The sequence below is a fragment of the Lithobates pipiens genome, unplaced genomic scaffold, assembly GCF_037356315.1.
Source record: "Lithobates pipiens isolate NorthernLeopardFrog02 unplaced genomic scaffold, aLitPip1_a1.2 Scaffold_1, whole genome shotgun sequence".
NCBI classification, from domain to species: domain Eukaryota; kingdom Metazoa; phylum Chordata; class Amphibia; order Anura; family Ranidae; genus Lithobates; species Lithobates pipiens.
Window position 1 is genome coordinate 122,372,829 of NW_027507685.1, and position 16,336 is coordinate 122,389,164.

General features: G+C 44.4%; 1 protein-coding gene across 4 annotated transcripts in view; it reads left to right on the forward strand.

Annotated features, from left to right (window-relative positions):
* Positions 1–16,336, forward strand: part of SYN1 (synapsin I) — a 294,399-nt gene that overhangs the window by 214,051 nt on the left and 64,012 nt on the right. For all 4 annotated transcript variants that reach the window (XM_077475536.1, XM_077475543.1, XM_077475561.1 and 1 more), the window contains exon 7: positions 4,566–4,708. In XM_077475536.1, the coding sequence (XP_077331662.1) occupies positions 4,566–4,708 (143 nt within the window). The remainder of the gene's footprint in view (positions 1–4,565; positions 4,709–16,336) is intronic.

Genomic DNA, 16,336 nt, shown 5'->3' on the forward strand with positions numbered 1-16,336 from the left:
TGATCATAGCAGATGTCCAGTGTAAGAAATACACAGGACTGGAGAATATGCATATTGACAAGGGGAGTGTAGAGGTGGGCGGGGAGTTTTTACGGACATCACGACCCCACCCACCAAGCTCCAGACAACAGACCCACCCGCAGAATATGCAGTTTTTTCGGGTCTCATAGCAGACAGATGGGAGACATTTGGCAGGTAAAGATACATGCAGGAGGCATGTATATCCTTATAGATAACCCTTATGGCAGTAGTTTAGAAAGGATGACATTGGGTTTACATCCACTTTAACTGTACTTCTGTCTCGGTCTGATTCATGGCTTCTGACAGTAGGCGAAAGCCATGAATTCAGAAGATGCAGTCAATCCACTTGTTGGTAATGTTTTTTCCAGATTGGATGAGCAGGATCACCGCATGGATCAGTTTACCATGGCGTTACAAATGCTCCTGAGTCGCACAGCTCACCTGGAATCTCCCACTGTGGCTGCTCCGAGAAGTTGATCACATTTGCCATCCTAATTGACTCCAGACTCAGAGAAAGACTGTCTTTTAAGGAGTGCTTGTGGAAGCCTCCTGTACATTTTGTCTCCGAGCTTTGCAGTCCCACCCTTGACTCCCTCATTTCCCATGCCTCCTGGTACCGAGTCGGTCAGTGAAGGTGAACCCATGCACTTGAGCTTCATGCATCTCTCAGGAAGAGGGAGAGATTGTGCCTTTATTGTGGCCAGACAGGTCGCTTTTTGAATTCTTGTGTCCTACCCGTCCAGGGAACTCCCGAATTTTGAGGTCATGTAGGGGACAGACCTTAGATGGTGTTTTGTCCCCGGTTATCCAGAAGGATAAGCCCGTGGTTTCCGGTTACCCTTTCTTGGGCTGAGTCATCCGTCGAGATACAGGCTCTAATCAACCCTGGAGTCACAGGTCTGTTCATTGATGCTGCCTTTGTTTTGAAGCACTCGATTCCACTGAAGCTGCCACTCCACTTGCCATTGAGGCTCTTGACGGGAGACCGCTACAGCCTGCCCATGTGACTCAGGAGACCGCTCCATTGTCCTTGGCCGTAGGGGCTCTTCACCATGAGATAATTAAATTCCAAGTTATTTCCTCGCCTAAATTTCCGCTGGTTATTGGTTATCCTTGGTTACAAAGGCACAACCCCTCTTTCCATTGGCTTCGTGCTGAGGTTCTCTCCTGGTCGCCACAATGCAGTAAGACATGCTTTCAGAAGGTGGCTAATTTCCTCTGCACCTCTTCACTCTCCTCCCTGCCGGAGGAGTACCGCGATTTTAGCGACGTCTTTGGCAAAGGTCAACTGGGTAGTTTGCCTCCACACCGGTCGTATGATTCTGCAATTGACCTTCAACCTGATGCCATAGCCCCTCGTGGCCGGGTTTACCCTTTGTTGGTCTCGGAGGATAGGGCCATGGAGGAGTATGTTGCAGACGCACTTTCTCAGGGTTTCATCTGCAAATCCTCGATTCCTGCCGGTGCTGGTTTATTCTTTGTGAAGAAGAGGAGTGGTGAACTGAGACCTTGTTTTGATTATAGGGGTCTCAATCATCTCAAAATTAAGAATACTTATCCAATTCCATTGATTATGGAATTATTTGATCTCCTCAAGGGAGCGACAGTTTTCACAAAGCTTGATTTGAGCATACAATTTCGTGAGGATTAAGGAGGGAGATGAATGGAAAATGTGTTTAATACCAGAACAGGCCATTATGAGTACCTCATAATGCCATTTGGCCTTTGCAACGCTCCGGCAATTTTCCAGGAATTTATCAACATTTTCCTCCGACATTTGTTGCAGCTATGTGTGGTGGTTTATCTCGACGATATCCTCATATTTTCCAAGTCCCTAGAGAGGCACCACACAGATGTCAGTCGTGTGCTTTGGAAGCTGAGAGAAAACAATCTTTATTGTAAGTTGGAGAAGTGAGAGTTCCATCGTGAACAGGTTAAATTCCTGGGTTATGTAATTTCCACTGCTGGTTTTTCGATGGACCCAGAGAAACTTTCAGCAGTTCTACAGTGGCCCCCGACCTATAGCTATATGTCTAATGCAAAGTTTTCTTGGCTTTGCCAATTATTATCGGAAGTTTATTCGTAACTTCTTGTCCCTGGTCAAATCCCTGACTGATATGATCAGAATGGATGGTAACCCACGAGTTGGACTCCGGACTCTGTTAAGGTCTTTGAGAGTCTGAAGGCTGCCTTTGTTTCTGCTCCTGTGTTGGCACATCCTGATCCTGCGTTACCCTTTATCCTTGGGGTTGATGCTTCAGGGACTGGAGTTGGCGCCCTGCTGTCTCAACATCCTACCTCTGAGAGCACTATGCATCCGTGCAGCTACTTTTCCAAGAAATTGTCACCTGTGGAGTGCAATTACGAGATTGGGGACAGACAGTTGTTAGTGATCATTTTAGCCCTTAAGGAATGGAGGCATCTCCTTGAAGATACCACTGTGCCGTTTCTCATTATTACTGACCATAAGAATCTCACATTCTTGTCTCTCCCAGAAGGGCGCGATGGGCTCTTTTGTTGTCAAGTTTCAATTACATTGTCTCACTCTTACTCGGTACTAAGAATGTAAGGGCTGACACTTTGTCACAAGAATTTTCCTCCACTTCCGAGATGGAATTGGTTCCAGTTCCTGTGATTCCTCCTGATCGTATTTTGGCTATGGTTCACACCAGTCTCACTTCCCCTTTGGGTGACAAAATTCTTGGAGCTCAGGTCCAGGCTCCTCCTGAGAAACCATGTGACCGCTGCTTTGTCCCTGAGAATCTCCGTACTGCCATGCTCCAGACTTACCATTCTCCCAAGGCTGCTGGCCACCCTGGGAAGAATCAACTCTCTTGGGCCATTTCTCAGCAATTCTGGTGGCCTAGTCTACATGCTGATGTAGCAGCCTTCATAGCTGCTTGTTCGGTGTGTGCTCAGAGTAAGACTCCATGACACCTTCCAGTGAGTCTCCTACAACCCATACCCAATGGAGAGAGGCCTTGGACCCACCTGTCTATGGATTTCATTGCGAAGTTACCCAACTTTCAGGGCAACAAAGTTATCCTTATGGTGGTTGACCATCATAAAAACTGGTCAGACCTCTTATTTTGGCAGAGTTTTCTCACAATAGTGCCTTGAATTCTGCTTCCAGATTGTCCCCATTTATGGTGAACTATGGTTTCCAACCTTCCATGTTTTCTGATTCATTTGTTCTGCAGAGCATTCCTGTGTTAGAGAAACATCTCTGTGGTCTTCCACTTGGGCCAGTCCAGGAGGCTTTGCGACATGCCAATGATAGGTACAGACTCCATGCTAACCACAGACACCTGCCTGCGCCTTCCTACTAGGTTGGGGACAGGGTCTGGCTGTCATCTCGCAACCTCCAACTCCATGTTCCCTCTCTGAAGTTGGCACCTCGGTTTATTGGGCCTTTCCGTATTCTCCGCAGGATTAACCCAGAGAGTGGCTTACGCTTTAGACCTTACTTCTAATATGTGTATCTCAAATGTATTCGATGTCTCCTTATTAAAACCTTTGGTCTGCAACCGCTTTACCACCTCGGTGCCACGTCCTCATCCTGTACAGGTTGAGAACCATGAGAATTATGAAATACAGTCCATTGTTGACTCCCGTAGGTTCCGTGGGAGCATACAGTACCTGGTGTATTGGAAAGGGTATGGGCTCTTGGGTCTCATCCTTGGACATACATGCCTCTGTGATTTCCATAGACTTTTCCCCTTAAGCCTGGTGGTCCTCCGAAGGGTAGGGTCATTGAGGAGGGGGTACTGTCAGGGGTGGGCTCAGCCCTTCCTTCTCCGAGCTGGCCGCTCTAGCTCCAGATCCTGCTTGCTGTTACACTACACTGATTCCTGGCTTCCTGAATTTATGGCTTTTCTGACTATCCCTTACGGTTACCAAACTTTGGTTATGTTTTGACTACGTTTGTTCTATTTACTTTTATTATTAAACAAGTGTGATTTAACTGTACTTCTGTCTTGGTCTGATTCATGGTTTCTGACAGAAACTAGATGAACAATATATATGTTATTAATATTTATAAGGTTTTACAGATTAACAGAAGAAAAAAGTTCCATTGGCGGTCATTTGAAACCTATAGTTCATCAAATAGATACAGTTGTTTAGGGCCTTGTTCACACCATATATGTGCAGTGCCTACGACAGTGATTTTCAACTTCCACAGAGATTGAAAAAAACTGAGGGGGGTTACACTATAGGAAGATAGGGAAAGGAGAAGTTAGAGGGGAAAGGATGACAGATAGAAGGGATAATGAAAGGGGAGGGTGGCAGTTTGGGACCTTTTACTCTTTCAGGACATTTAGCAGTCCAGTATAATAATATAATAATATAATAGAACAGCATGATGACAAAGGCTAAATTGAGCCTAGAGGGATGTGTTAATAGGTCTTTTACGTCAGCAGCTCTTGAAAGTTAGGGCTGTCATAAAACAGCGGCAGTGCAGACTTTTGACATCTCAGCCCCAGTTAACAACACAAATCTCAGTCTTTCAAGGCCATAACATCTTCTCCTCTTCCCTTCTCTAGGTGAAGGTAGACAACCAGTATGACTTCCAGGACATCGCCAGTGTGGTCGCCCTAACAAAAACCTATGCTACATCTGAGCCATTCATTGATGCCAAGTATGATATCCGTATTCAAAAAATAGGGAACAACTACAAGGCCTATATGTAAGTCATCTCCATTTGTAATAAACCTGTACTTTGCGCTAGAGCAGCATTTTTGTCCACCTGTTACATTCTAGCAGGTAATGAGCTTACATCATGAAAATGTCTGAAATGATCATTGATTGTAATTACCCCACAGCAACAAACCTTTTTTTTTCTCCCACCCCCCAACACTGTTTACACAGCTGGGATGCATATACATGATTTTTTTTTTACCTGCCAATGATTTTTAATGTATGTCTGTCCAGTCCTGAGATTTACACTACAGAAAGCAGAGCCAGACTTAATTTTTTTCTTCTGCAGTGAAAAGAGAAGTGAGGTATTCTCAAAAAATAAACATTTATACTTACCCCTGTCGCCTCTATGCCAATAATTAAATGATCAAACACAGCTGATCGTTCAGTTCTCAGTCTTCAGGAGCAGAGAGCTGTGACAGTGTCATTCACCGGCTCTTTGCTCTGCCCCTCCAGTGTTCGGTGGAATGCCAGGCTATGGAGGTGGTGGGAGCAGCTGGCTCAGGCTGAGCCAGCTGCCGATTGAGCGTCTGGATGGATCCCGCCATTATTGTCAGGATTTAGCCTGCTCTCAGCTGAATCTGGGTCACAGAATTGCAGAACTAAGTGAACTCCTGTGACCCACAGGAGAAGTAGGGCCAAAGAGCTTTGGCCATACTTTTCATTTAAAGTGGTCTTAAACCCCCCAAAAAAAAATGTTGTAGTTTTCAATCCTTTAGGCTTTCTTCCTTTATTTTAACCTGTTATTTTTCAACTTCCTTTAACAGACAAACCATTTAGCACTGACAGGGGTGCTTACAATGATTATTTTTTATGCATTTATATAAAACATTTTTCTGAAAAAAAAAAAAAACTGTTACTATCACTGCTTAGGCTACATTCACACAGATGCACACCAACGATCAGGGGCAGCCGTCAATGGGAATTAGTAGTCTCTTGCCGACAAGTTTAAACACTGCATCCATACAATGTGGGCGAACAGCTGCGGCTATTGGATTTGTACTGTGTACAAATCCATGGCTGGTGGCACTGCTGCTGTTCACATGTAAATATGAGCCTACAACTGATCTTGGATGCAGACAGTGTGCGTCCAGGGATGGCAATTCTGTGGATGTTTCTGGCTGCACACAAACTGGCCGCAGCTAACTGACCAGTTTGTATGCAGCCATAGCACAGTGTGTACAGTGGCGGCATTTATCTGACCTTAATTGTAGAACACTATCTGCCCTCTATTGCCCGTGTGAATGCAGCCTTAAAAAGTGTGGGCAGGAGTTTGACTTTAATTTGTTAGTCAGGTCCATCTAAATCTTCTAGTGCATATAACACTACCCTTTCCACAGATTGATAATGCTGCTGTCCGAAGGTGTCACCATTGCACCTCCATCTAAAGTGAAGACACCCTAAGACAGAAAATTGGCCAGATCACTCGGAACAAATTCAAGAAAAAAATGTAATGCAGCCAACACATTTAGGGCTCATTTACACTTGCTTCGGCTTCAACACACATGAACGGCTAGTTTACACTTGCTTCAAAACAAGGCTTCGGACAGGCTTTGTTAAAGCTCTCTGAACGCCAGTCAAAGCCTGTCACTAAATAAAATGGTTAGCTTACAATTCTAATTACACATACTTTTGCTTTGCTTCAAAAATTATTGCTTTAAGATGATAAACTGGTCATCCAACCCCAGCTTGAGTTTAGAAAGGACAGTTGAGTAGAGTTACTTCATTTTGCATTGAAATTATCGATTTCACAAAATATAATTGAAATGGCCATATTTTGCTAAATTTTCTCTTCTGTTTTGGTCAGTGAAGAAGCAGCAGCAGAAAAATTCGCTCTCTGCTCCCTCATCCTTTCAGCACATTTCATTTTAGCACATGTGCACTGCAGTTTACCTGATTGGCTGCTTGTGCTGCTTCTCCATTTTTTTTTTTTTGCTCAAGTACTTTATTGAAAACAAATAAAACAGTACAGTTTAAAGTTGCAAAGTGTAAATACACACTGTACAACTGAGGTTAAACTATCGTCCAGCCAAAAGTATGTAATATAATATAAACTGAAGAACAAAATTCATGAATAGATCGCTGCTGCAAATGTCACAATAGTAATGGCAATCTGGCTGCTTCTCCATTGCACAGTCTGTGTCTGTGGTGGCTGGTGCTGAATATTTTGGGGGGGGGGGGGCAAGCATCTTGGATAACATAGAGACTTAGTTGGGGATCTAACCCATCCTAAACCAGCATTTTGAGTGGTGGTGCCCTCCTGAACACACATTTGTTATCTAGGGACAACATGACTAATCGGTCCAAAATAGAAATACAGATCAAGAAAGTCAGAAGCCATTATCTGCACACATGCATACCCAGTCTGTGAGTTATAGTAGAGCCAGGGGCTCAGCAATACAGCCAGGCAGCTGGCATTTTCAGGAGGAGGATAACAATGAATGATTGTACCATGGCTGCAGCCTTTGAAGGACCTCTGTGAGAATCCGTGTGCAGACATTGGCCAGCCCAGGCTGTTTATTTCTTATACTGCTGAGTTTTCCTGCAAGGCTTTAAATAGATCTCGCTGTTTACCTTTTACTAAAAATAGCTCTTCTTGTTGGTCCTTCTCTGTGTCTCATTTTCTCTGTGTATGGTACAGTTCTCAGTCTCCCCCCTGTCTGCCACTCGTGTTTTTCTGGTTCCTGAATGGTGTAATATCAGCCACACCCTTCTGGGATGAGTTCACAAAGTTTTGGGAACACCTTGATAGTTCTACCCACCCTACCAGTGAAGGCTCAAATCTCAAGAACAACCCTTGTGTCCTGTTTAGCAGGTTTTTTTTTAATGTACCTGATTTATTATTTTTATTATTTTTATTTATATCTATGTTGTCCTTCAAAATTCCATTGCTGTTTCAGTGATCCTGCAACCTTCTCATTGTTTTTGAGGTCCAGATCACCCAGCCACAAAGGAATATCAAAATCTGGCACTCCATTATACTTCATCCTTATATGCACATTATTGGTTTAAAGTTGAACTTCACTTTCCCAATCAACATTAACTATTTGTAATCCTCATGCTGCTAACATTAGTAAATGGATAGGAAAGTATATCATATTTACTTGTTTTAAGCCTTTTTTTTTTGTTTCATTTCTTTTTACAGTTACTTCCTGGCTTTTTGATTAAGCAAATTAAGTCATAAATCTCGGGAGTATTCAGGAGGGGTTTTCTCAGCTAAGCACACTCTCCTGTCTGCACGCTTGAGCTAAGGACAGATGGATTCCAGAAAGTAAATGCTACATGAATCATCTGCCCTTACTCAAGTTGGCCACAGCCAGAAATGCTAGGGGGGTTGTTTTTTAAGTGATTTCTCAACAAAATAAAGCATAGAGACATGAATGGGTGGGGAAGTTTGCTTTGAATATTAAAAATTTGTGTTTTTTTTTTTTGTGGTGCTCAGATGCAGTGGTGATCCGCTTTAGATCTGTATCATAAACAAACACAGTAGGAATTACTGCATCTAAGGCCTCTTTCAGATCTGTGATGATCCGCCCCTTGAACATCTGCTTGAGCTTGAGCAGGAAGATGACAGGTCTGTCTCTGCATGCTGTGCAGGGACGGATCTGTCAGAGCGCTGCTCTCCCCTATGGGAGATCGGATGAGGACGGACCGCAGAGTCCGCTGTCACCCGATCCGATCCGCAGTTGGATGTAAAAGTAGGTTTTTCCTCCGTCACACTTTTTTGGACCAGAGCAGGTCGGATGTCAGCGGAAATGTCACCACTGACATCCGACGCTCCATAGAGGTCTATGGAGCATCCGTTCAGGTCTGCCTAAACAACTGACAGGCGGACCTGAACGGATCGTTCGTGTAAAAGAGGCCAGTATGAATGGGCTGCACTTACTTTTAGCCACTGGATGGTGCTGTTTACAGTGGGGACAATAATTATTTGATCCCCTGCATATTTTGTAAGTTTACCCACTTACAAATAAATTAAGGGTCTATAATTATTACCATAGGTGTGTTTTAAATGATAGAGACAGAATATCAACCAAAAATCCAGAAAAAAACACATGATACAAATGTTATAAATTGAGTTGCAGTTCAGTGAGTAAAAAAAGGATTTGATCCCCAAGCAAAATATGACTTGTTGACAAGCACAGAGGTAAGAAGTTTCTTGTAGTTGGTTATCAGGTTTGCACACATCTCAGGAGGGATTTTGGTCCACTTTTCTTTACAGATCATCTCTAAATCGTTAAGGTTTCTTGGCTGTCACTCGAAGTTTCAGCTTCCTCCATACATTTTCTATAGGATTAGGGTTTAGAGACTGACTATGACCACTTCATGACCTTAATGTGCAGCTTCTTGAGCCACTCCTTTGGCAGTATGTTTTGGGTCATTGTCATGCTGGAAGACCCATCCATTTTCAGTGTTCTGACTGAGGGAAGAAGGTTCTCATCCAAGTTTTTACAATACATGGCCCCGTCAATTGCTCCATCAATGCAGCAAAGTTGGCACGTACCTTTAGCAAAGAAACAGCCACAAAGTGTAATGTTTCCACCTCCGTGCTTGACTGTATGGATGGTGTTCTTAGGGTCATAGTAACATAGTAACATTTTTCTTTCTCCAAACACGGTGAGTCGAGTTAATGCCAAAGAGTTAAATTTTTGTCTCATCTGACCACAGCACTTTCTCCCAATCCTTCTCTGAATTATTTAGATGTTGGCAAACTTCAGACAGCCTGTACATGTGCCTTGTCCCTGATGTTCTTTGACAGCTCTTTGGTCTTGCCCATGATAGTGAGGTTTGAATGGAAAAAAAGAGATTCTGTGGACAGGTGTCTTTTATACACATAACGAGTTGTCGTTAGGAGCACCTTCTTAAGAGCCGGTTCACACAGGTGCGACACGACTTTCAACACGACTTTTGGAGGCAACTTGGGCACGGCTTGGGGCGACTTACAACATGACTTTAAGTCGCCCCAGGCCAGGCGACTTTTGCCGTGGCCAATCAGAGAGTGAGCTTTGAAGGGGGAACTCCATGCCAAATTTAAAAAAAATGGCATGGGTTCCCCCTCCGAGAGCATATCAGGCCCTTAGGTCTGGTATGGATTCTAGGGGGAACCCCCTACGCCGAAAAAACGACATGGGGGTCCCTGCCCCCTCCTGAGCCGTACCAGGCCGCGTGCCCTCAACATGGGGGGTGCCTTGGGGAAGGCACCTTGTCCCCACGTTGATGAGGACAAGGGCCTCTTCCCGACAACCCTGGCCGTTGGTTGTCGGGGTCTGCGGGCGGGGGGCTTATCAGAATCCGGGAGCCCCCTTTAATAAGGGGGCCCCCGGATCCCGGCCCCCCAACCTATGTGAATGAGTATGGGGTACAATGTACCCCTACCCATTCACCTGTGAAAAAAAAAGTAAAAAAAAAACACAACACAGGGTTAAAATAGTTTATTGCACAGCTCCGGGGGTCTTCTCTTCTTCCGTTTTTGACGGGTCTTCTCGCCGGAGAAGGCGCGGTGGCCCGGCAAGAAGAACCGAAGAGGGGGACAAGGCCCCCGAAGTTGAAAGAAGAGGGCGGCGGCGAAGAAGAATGCCGGGCTCCTCCGCTAGTAAAAGAGCTAGCAGAAGATAGCGGAGGAGGCCGGCATTCTTCTTTGCCGCCGCCCTCTTCTTTCAACTTCGGGGGCCTTGTCCCCCTCTTCGGTTCTTCTTGCCGGGCCACCGTGCCTTCTTCTAGCTCTTTTACAAACGGTGGCCCGGTCTTCTGTCGCCGCCTTCTGTTCTTCTCTTCAGATGTCGCCTCGTCGCTGCCTCCGCTCACAATGGCAGGGACGCGGTGCGCGGCAACTTATATAGGGACATTACCGGATGATGTCCCCGCCCATTATGATGTCACATTCCCAGAGGATGCTGGGACTGTGACATCATAATGGGCGGGACATCATCCGGTGATGTCCCTATATAAGTCGCCGCGCGCCGCATTGTGAGCGAAGGCAGCGACGTGGCAACATCTGAAGAGAAGAAAAGAAGAGGAGAACAGAAGACGGCGACAGCGGCGACAGAAGATAGGGCCACCGCTTGTAAAAGAGCTAGAAGAAGGCGCGGTGGCCAGGCAAGAAGAACCGAAGAGGGGGACAAGACCCCCGAAGTCGGAAGAAGAGCCCCGGGCGGCGGCAAAGAAGAAAGCCGGGCTCCTCCGCTAGTAAAAGAGCTAGCAGAAGATAGTGGAGGAGTCCAGCGAAAAGACCCCCGAAGACGGAAGACCCCCGGAGCTGTGCAATAAACTATTTTAACCCTTGTGTGTTGTGTTTTTTTTTGTACTTTTTTTTCACAGGTGAATGGGTAGGGGTACATTGTACCCCATACTCATTCACACAGGGTGGAGGGGCAGGATCTGGGAGCCCCCTTATAAAGGGGGCTCCCAGATTCCAATACGCCCCCTGCCCGCAGACCCCGACAACCAACGGCCAGGGTTGTCGGGAAGAGGCCCTTGTCCTCATCAACATGGGGACAAGGTGCTTTGGGGTGGGGGGGCGCGCGTCCCCCCTTCCCCAAGGCACCCCCCATGTTGAGGGCACGCGGCCTGGTACGGCTCAGGAGGGCCCCTTTCCTGGCCAGCCGGGTAGCGTGCTCGGATAAGGGTCTGGTATGGATCTGGGGAGGACCCCCACGCCGTTTTTTCGGCATAGGGTGTTCCCCTTAGAATCCATACCAGACCTAAGGGCCTGGTATGCTCTAGGAGGGGGAACCCACGCCAATTTTTTTTTATAAATTTGGCGTGGAGTTCCCTCTTTAGAGCTGATAATTCTGTCAGAGTCGCCTCCGTATAGACGGAGATCCGACTTGGAGGCGACCTCCATTGAAATCAAGTCGGATTGAAGTAGTACAGGAACCTTTTCTGAAGTCGGAGCGAATTCAGTAGCGTGCATTAAGATGGCTCTCATTCACTTACATTGATTTTTAAATGTTGTCCAACCTGATGCGACTAGGGGCGACCTGAAGTCGGATCTGAGTCGCCCCTGTGTGAACCGGCTCTATATTGACAGGACTAATCTGCATACCACATAAGAACATACTGTAGCCAGTCTGTGGGAGTCAAAAAAAATTTTTGCTTGGTAGAGGATCAAATACTTATTTTACTCACTGAACTGCAACTCAACTTATAATATTTGTATTATGTGTTTTTTCTGGATTTTCGGTTGATATTCTGTCTGTATCATTTAAAACACAACTATGATACCAATTATAGACCCTTGATTTCTTTGTAAGTGACCAAACTTAAATCTGCAAGGGATCAAATAATTAATTTCCTCACTGTATTTAGCTAGTGCATAATCTAAAGGATGTAATCTAAAGAGGTACCAAGATAAGTCTTTGTGACAGGGATGCTGAGGGTGCCATAACTTTCAGAACTTCCTTCCTCTCCTTGACTGTGTTGTGGGACAAACCATTGCTCATTTAACCATTGAATATTGTGTTTTTTGGGCTTTTCATGCACAATTATATTCCATTTTTGTTTTAGCAAGCAGTTGTTCTTGTAAAGGGTCAGTCTACTGATAATTGATGTTTCTGGTTGTGGGAGATGCCAGCAATTTGCTTTACCAAATGGCTGTTTATGTAGCTTGGAGTTACTGGTGTTCTGCCATATAGCATCCGGCCATCGGATATTGTCCGCCCCGTACTGCGCAGGCGCAGCACGGAGCAGAAGGAGATTCGGGAAAATCTCCGAAGATGAACGGCGCCTGCGCCGTGAGTGGAGGTGCTAGCCCCACCATCCAAGTGGACATAGAGCTGCAAAGATTAGAGGGCCCCTCACGGGCTCGCTTCGCTCGCCACGCTTCGGGCACGGCCTCGCTCGCCACGCTTCGGGCACGGCTTCGCTGCGCTCGGCTCTTTTTATTCTAACTCTGTGTCCACTTGGATGATGGGGCTAGAACCTGGACTCACGGCGCAGGCGCCGTTAATCTTCGGCTATTTTCGGAATCTGTGACACTATCCTATGGGGGACACAATGTGATAGTTCACCAGCATTAAGGATTTAATCGGTTCCTAGCTCTCTCCAGCAGACTCAGCCATTATCTGGGCTTTGTCTCATTGGTGGAATATCAGACTGTTGAATCACTCCAGAAAGCAGAAGTGTAAATGGACTTTCTGACAGCTATTGCAATATATATATATATTTTTTTATTATTATTATATTACAACACAAAATGCTGCAATTCCAATCTACATTCTCAAAGTTTTTTTTTTTTGCAAAATCTTTTTCATTAATTTCTCAACAGTTTTTAAGCCCAGGTTCACATTGCTGCGGGTTAGAAATTGTGTGAGTTTAGCTGAACTCCCACAATTTCAAACCGGCAATGCAGTCCGACATCAGGGGGGATTTGACAGACATCTGTGTGGGTTCATTCACAGATGTCTATTCAAATCGTCGCCAAAAGTAGTATAGGAAACACTTTTGGGAATCAGTGTGGCGCCGCAAAGTCGGCATTGCATCGCTTCAGACAGTGTCATTTCCGGCAATAGCCGCCAATTTGACATACAATTTGACATGTCAAATTGGCCCAATGTGTTTCCTGTGATGTGACATGAGAATAAACACTGCAGTTTTGGTTACTGAAGCCCCCCGATTCCCTCGTGAAGACTGAGAAGAATAAATTCAATACCTTTGCCATCTCTCCATCCTTTCTAACCAGATGTCCTTCCTCATTCTTTATGGGGCCAATATGGTCTGTCCTCCCTTTTTTACTGTTAACATACTTTTTTGCTCTCCTCCGCTATGTGTCTTTCATGTTCTATCTTATTGCACCCTTACATTTTGTGTTGCATTCGTTATAAAGTCTAAATGCTGATGATTATCCTTCAACCTTGTATTTTTTGAAGGCCTTCTCCTTTGCTTTTATATGCCTTTTTACATTGGAGTTAAGCCATCCAGAACTTTTGTTCGCTCTTTTAAATTTATTACCCAATGGGATGCATTGGCTAATGCCCTTATTTAATATGCTCTTAAAGGGAACCCATCTCTCCTCTGTGTTCTTTGTTCCCAAGATTTTATCCCAATTTATGCCTTTTAGCAAAGTTTGTAGTTTAGGGAAGTTGGCTTTTTTGAAATTCAGTGTCTTTGTGGTCCCCTTATGTTTCCTATTTGTGTGATTTACTGTATACTGAAGCCAATTGACCTGTGATCGCTGTTGCCTAAATTTCCCCATATTTCCACATCTGTGATCAGGTCTATATTGTTGGTTATCAGTAGATCCATTAATGCTTTATTTCTAGTTGGTACGGCTACCATCTGACCCATACAATTGTCCTACTCGACATTTAGGAACTGGCAGACTTAGATGAATGCGCAGTTCCCTCCGCCTAGTCTATATGGATAATTAAAATCCCCCATTATGATAACACTTCCCATCCTTGCTGCTAATCCAAATTGTGGTAGGAGATCTGTCTCCCCTTTCCTCCCTCAGGTTACAGGGCCTATAGCATACTACCAGTACTACCATCCCTTCTATAGTACTGGTTATCGACTGAGAAATCAGCCCAGTCCTCCAGGAATCCAAACCCCTCCTTACTACACCAGCTCTTCAGCCACTTGTTTATCTTGTAGTACACCCAAGATTGCCTTGTAACCCACTCTACATTGAAGGATGTCAGCTGTCTCTAACTCTGGGGGGTCACCATTGGGCTTTAGGGGCCCCCAGGACTTTAATATAGATGGCTTGGGGGAAACTATGAAGTTCCGAAATCACCATATTCAGGTTAAAAAACACACTATGTCCCAATACTTTTAACATTATAGTGTATGCAAATACCGCTCATAGGAGTCACACAAAACAACTCTGTCACAAGTTCAAATTGAAGACAGCGTTGTGTGTAATAGTATTTCAGTAACATTAGTTATTATGTAGTAATCATCTATTATATGCTCACGTGAATTTATTGCACGACTCTAAGTCTGCTTTTTCGTTTTAAAACTGGATAGGAGGCAGAGGAGGGTCAGGACGAGAAATTCATGTCCTAATGACCTTGTTTCAAAATAGTGATAGCATATAATTTGAATATAATCCATTTCCATGAGTCACCCACATGTGTAGTTCTCAGTTGTGACATCATCTAGAAAAGGAAAAAGAAATTGTTGGGACTTTTTTTTTTTTTTCTTTGCCACCTCAGTGAACACTTTAGAGAGACTTGAAAGACTTTTGAGAGTTCTTCTGTCATCCTACCAACGTATCTCGTGATTTCTTATATTTTACCCAATCTTTCCATCTTTTTACAAACTCTACTTCTCCTATTTCTCCACTGTACTTCAATAGCTCTAGATTTTAAATTTGATTCATTTTGCCCAACCAACTTTTCAGAGAGGGGCTCTCTGGGTCCTTCCACTGGCAGGGAGTTAAGCTCTTTTCTGCGTTTAGGAGACATGGTATCAATGTTCTCCTATATTGTTTTATGGACATGCTAACCCTATAGAGCAGGCAAACCCTAGGCTCTTCTGGTATTTTGACACCCAAGATTTCTTCGGCTATTGATAATACTCTTTTCCAGAATGTTTTAATTTTAGGGCATGTCCACCATATATGGAACATAGATCCTATTTCTGAGCATCCCCTCCAGCATAGGTTAGAGACCCCTCTATGAAATTGTAGTCTGTCTGGGGTTAAGTACCACTGTGCCATACACTTATAGTTCATTTCCAGTAGGCTACAGTCTGCTGAGATTGCATGCGGCATCCTTAGTATTTTATGCACCTCTGCCTCTGTGCATCCTGTCGCAAACTCTTCATCCCATTTTTTTTATAAATGAGGAGGGCTCCCATATTACTAGACCATTCAGAATTTTATATATATATATATTTATATATTTTCGAGATCCCTCTCTTTCCATCGGTCGTCACACACAGCCGTTCCAAAGGGCGCAAGCTGTGCTCTGACCTAATCAGCTGAGGGAGGGATTCCACAAAGTGTTTCAACTGTGCATACCTCCACCAATTTATATCTAATACCTCTTTTTTATACCTTAATTATTCCTTAATTCCTGAAAAGTACAGATTTTACCATTGCTTGTAATATCTTTTAGTTGTGTATCTTTATTCTTAAACCACCCACCATGGATCCTATCTTTCCCCGGTGTAAAATAACCTGTGTCGTATAGTGGTATTAGTGGGGAATTGTTATCCCAATTTTGTTTTTTGTGAACCCTATCCCAGGTCATCAAAGCTATCCGTGTAATCATGTGCGTGTGTCCATATAATTCCCTAAAATTTGTTGGGATCCATATTACTTTACCCAAGGGAACTTTACTAATCACATTTTCTAACTTGACCCACCTTTTTTCTTTGTCTTTTGCCCTTTCAACCACTCGTGCCAAAAGAATTGAAGGCCTAATTGTGGCTTTTTATGCCTCCAAATAAACCTGCGGAATAACAAATTTAGTTTCCTCTTATATTCACCGACCGACACAGCTCCTCTCTGTAACAAATGGTTGTTAGCCTTATCACTAGGAGAATACTAGGCATAGTTGTAACACAACACTCAGAACTCTTAGTTCTGCCCAGGGGGGGCGGTCCCTCAGGCTACAACCCTCCACCCTGCAAAGCAGCACCAGTTTTACTTTGCCTAGTAAAGGAGAAGGAC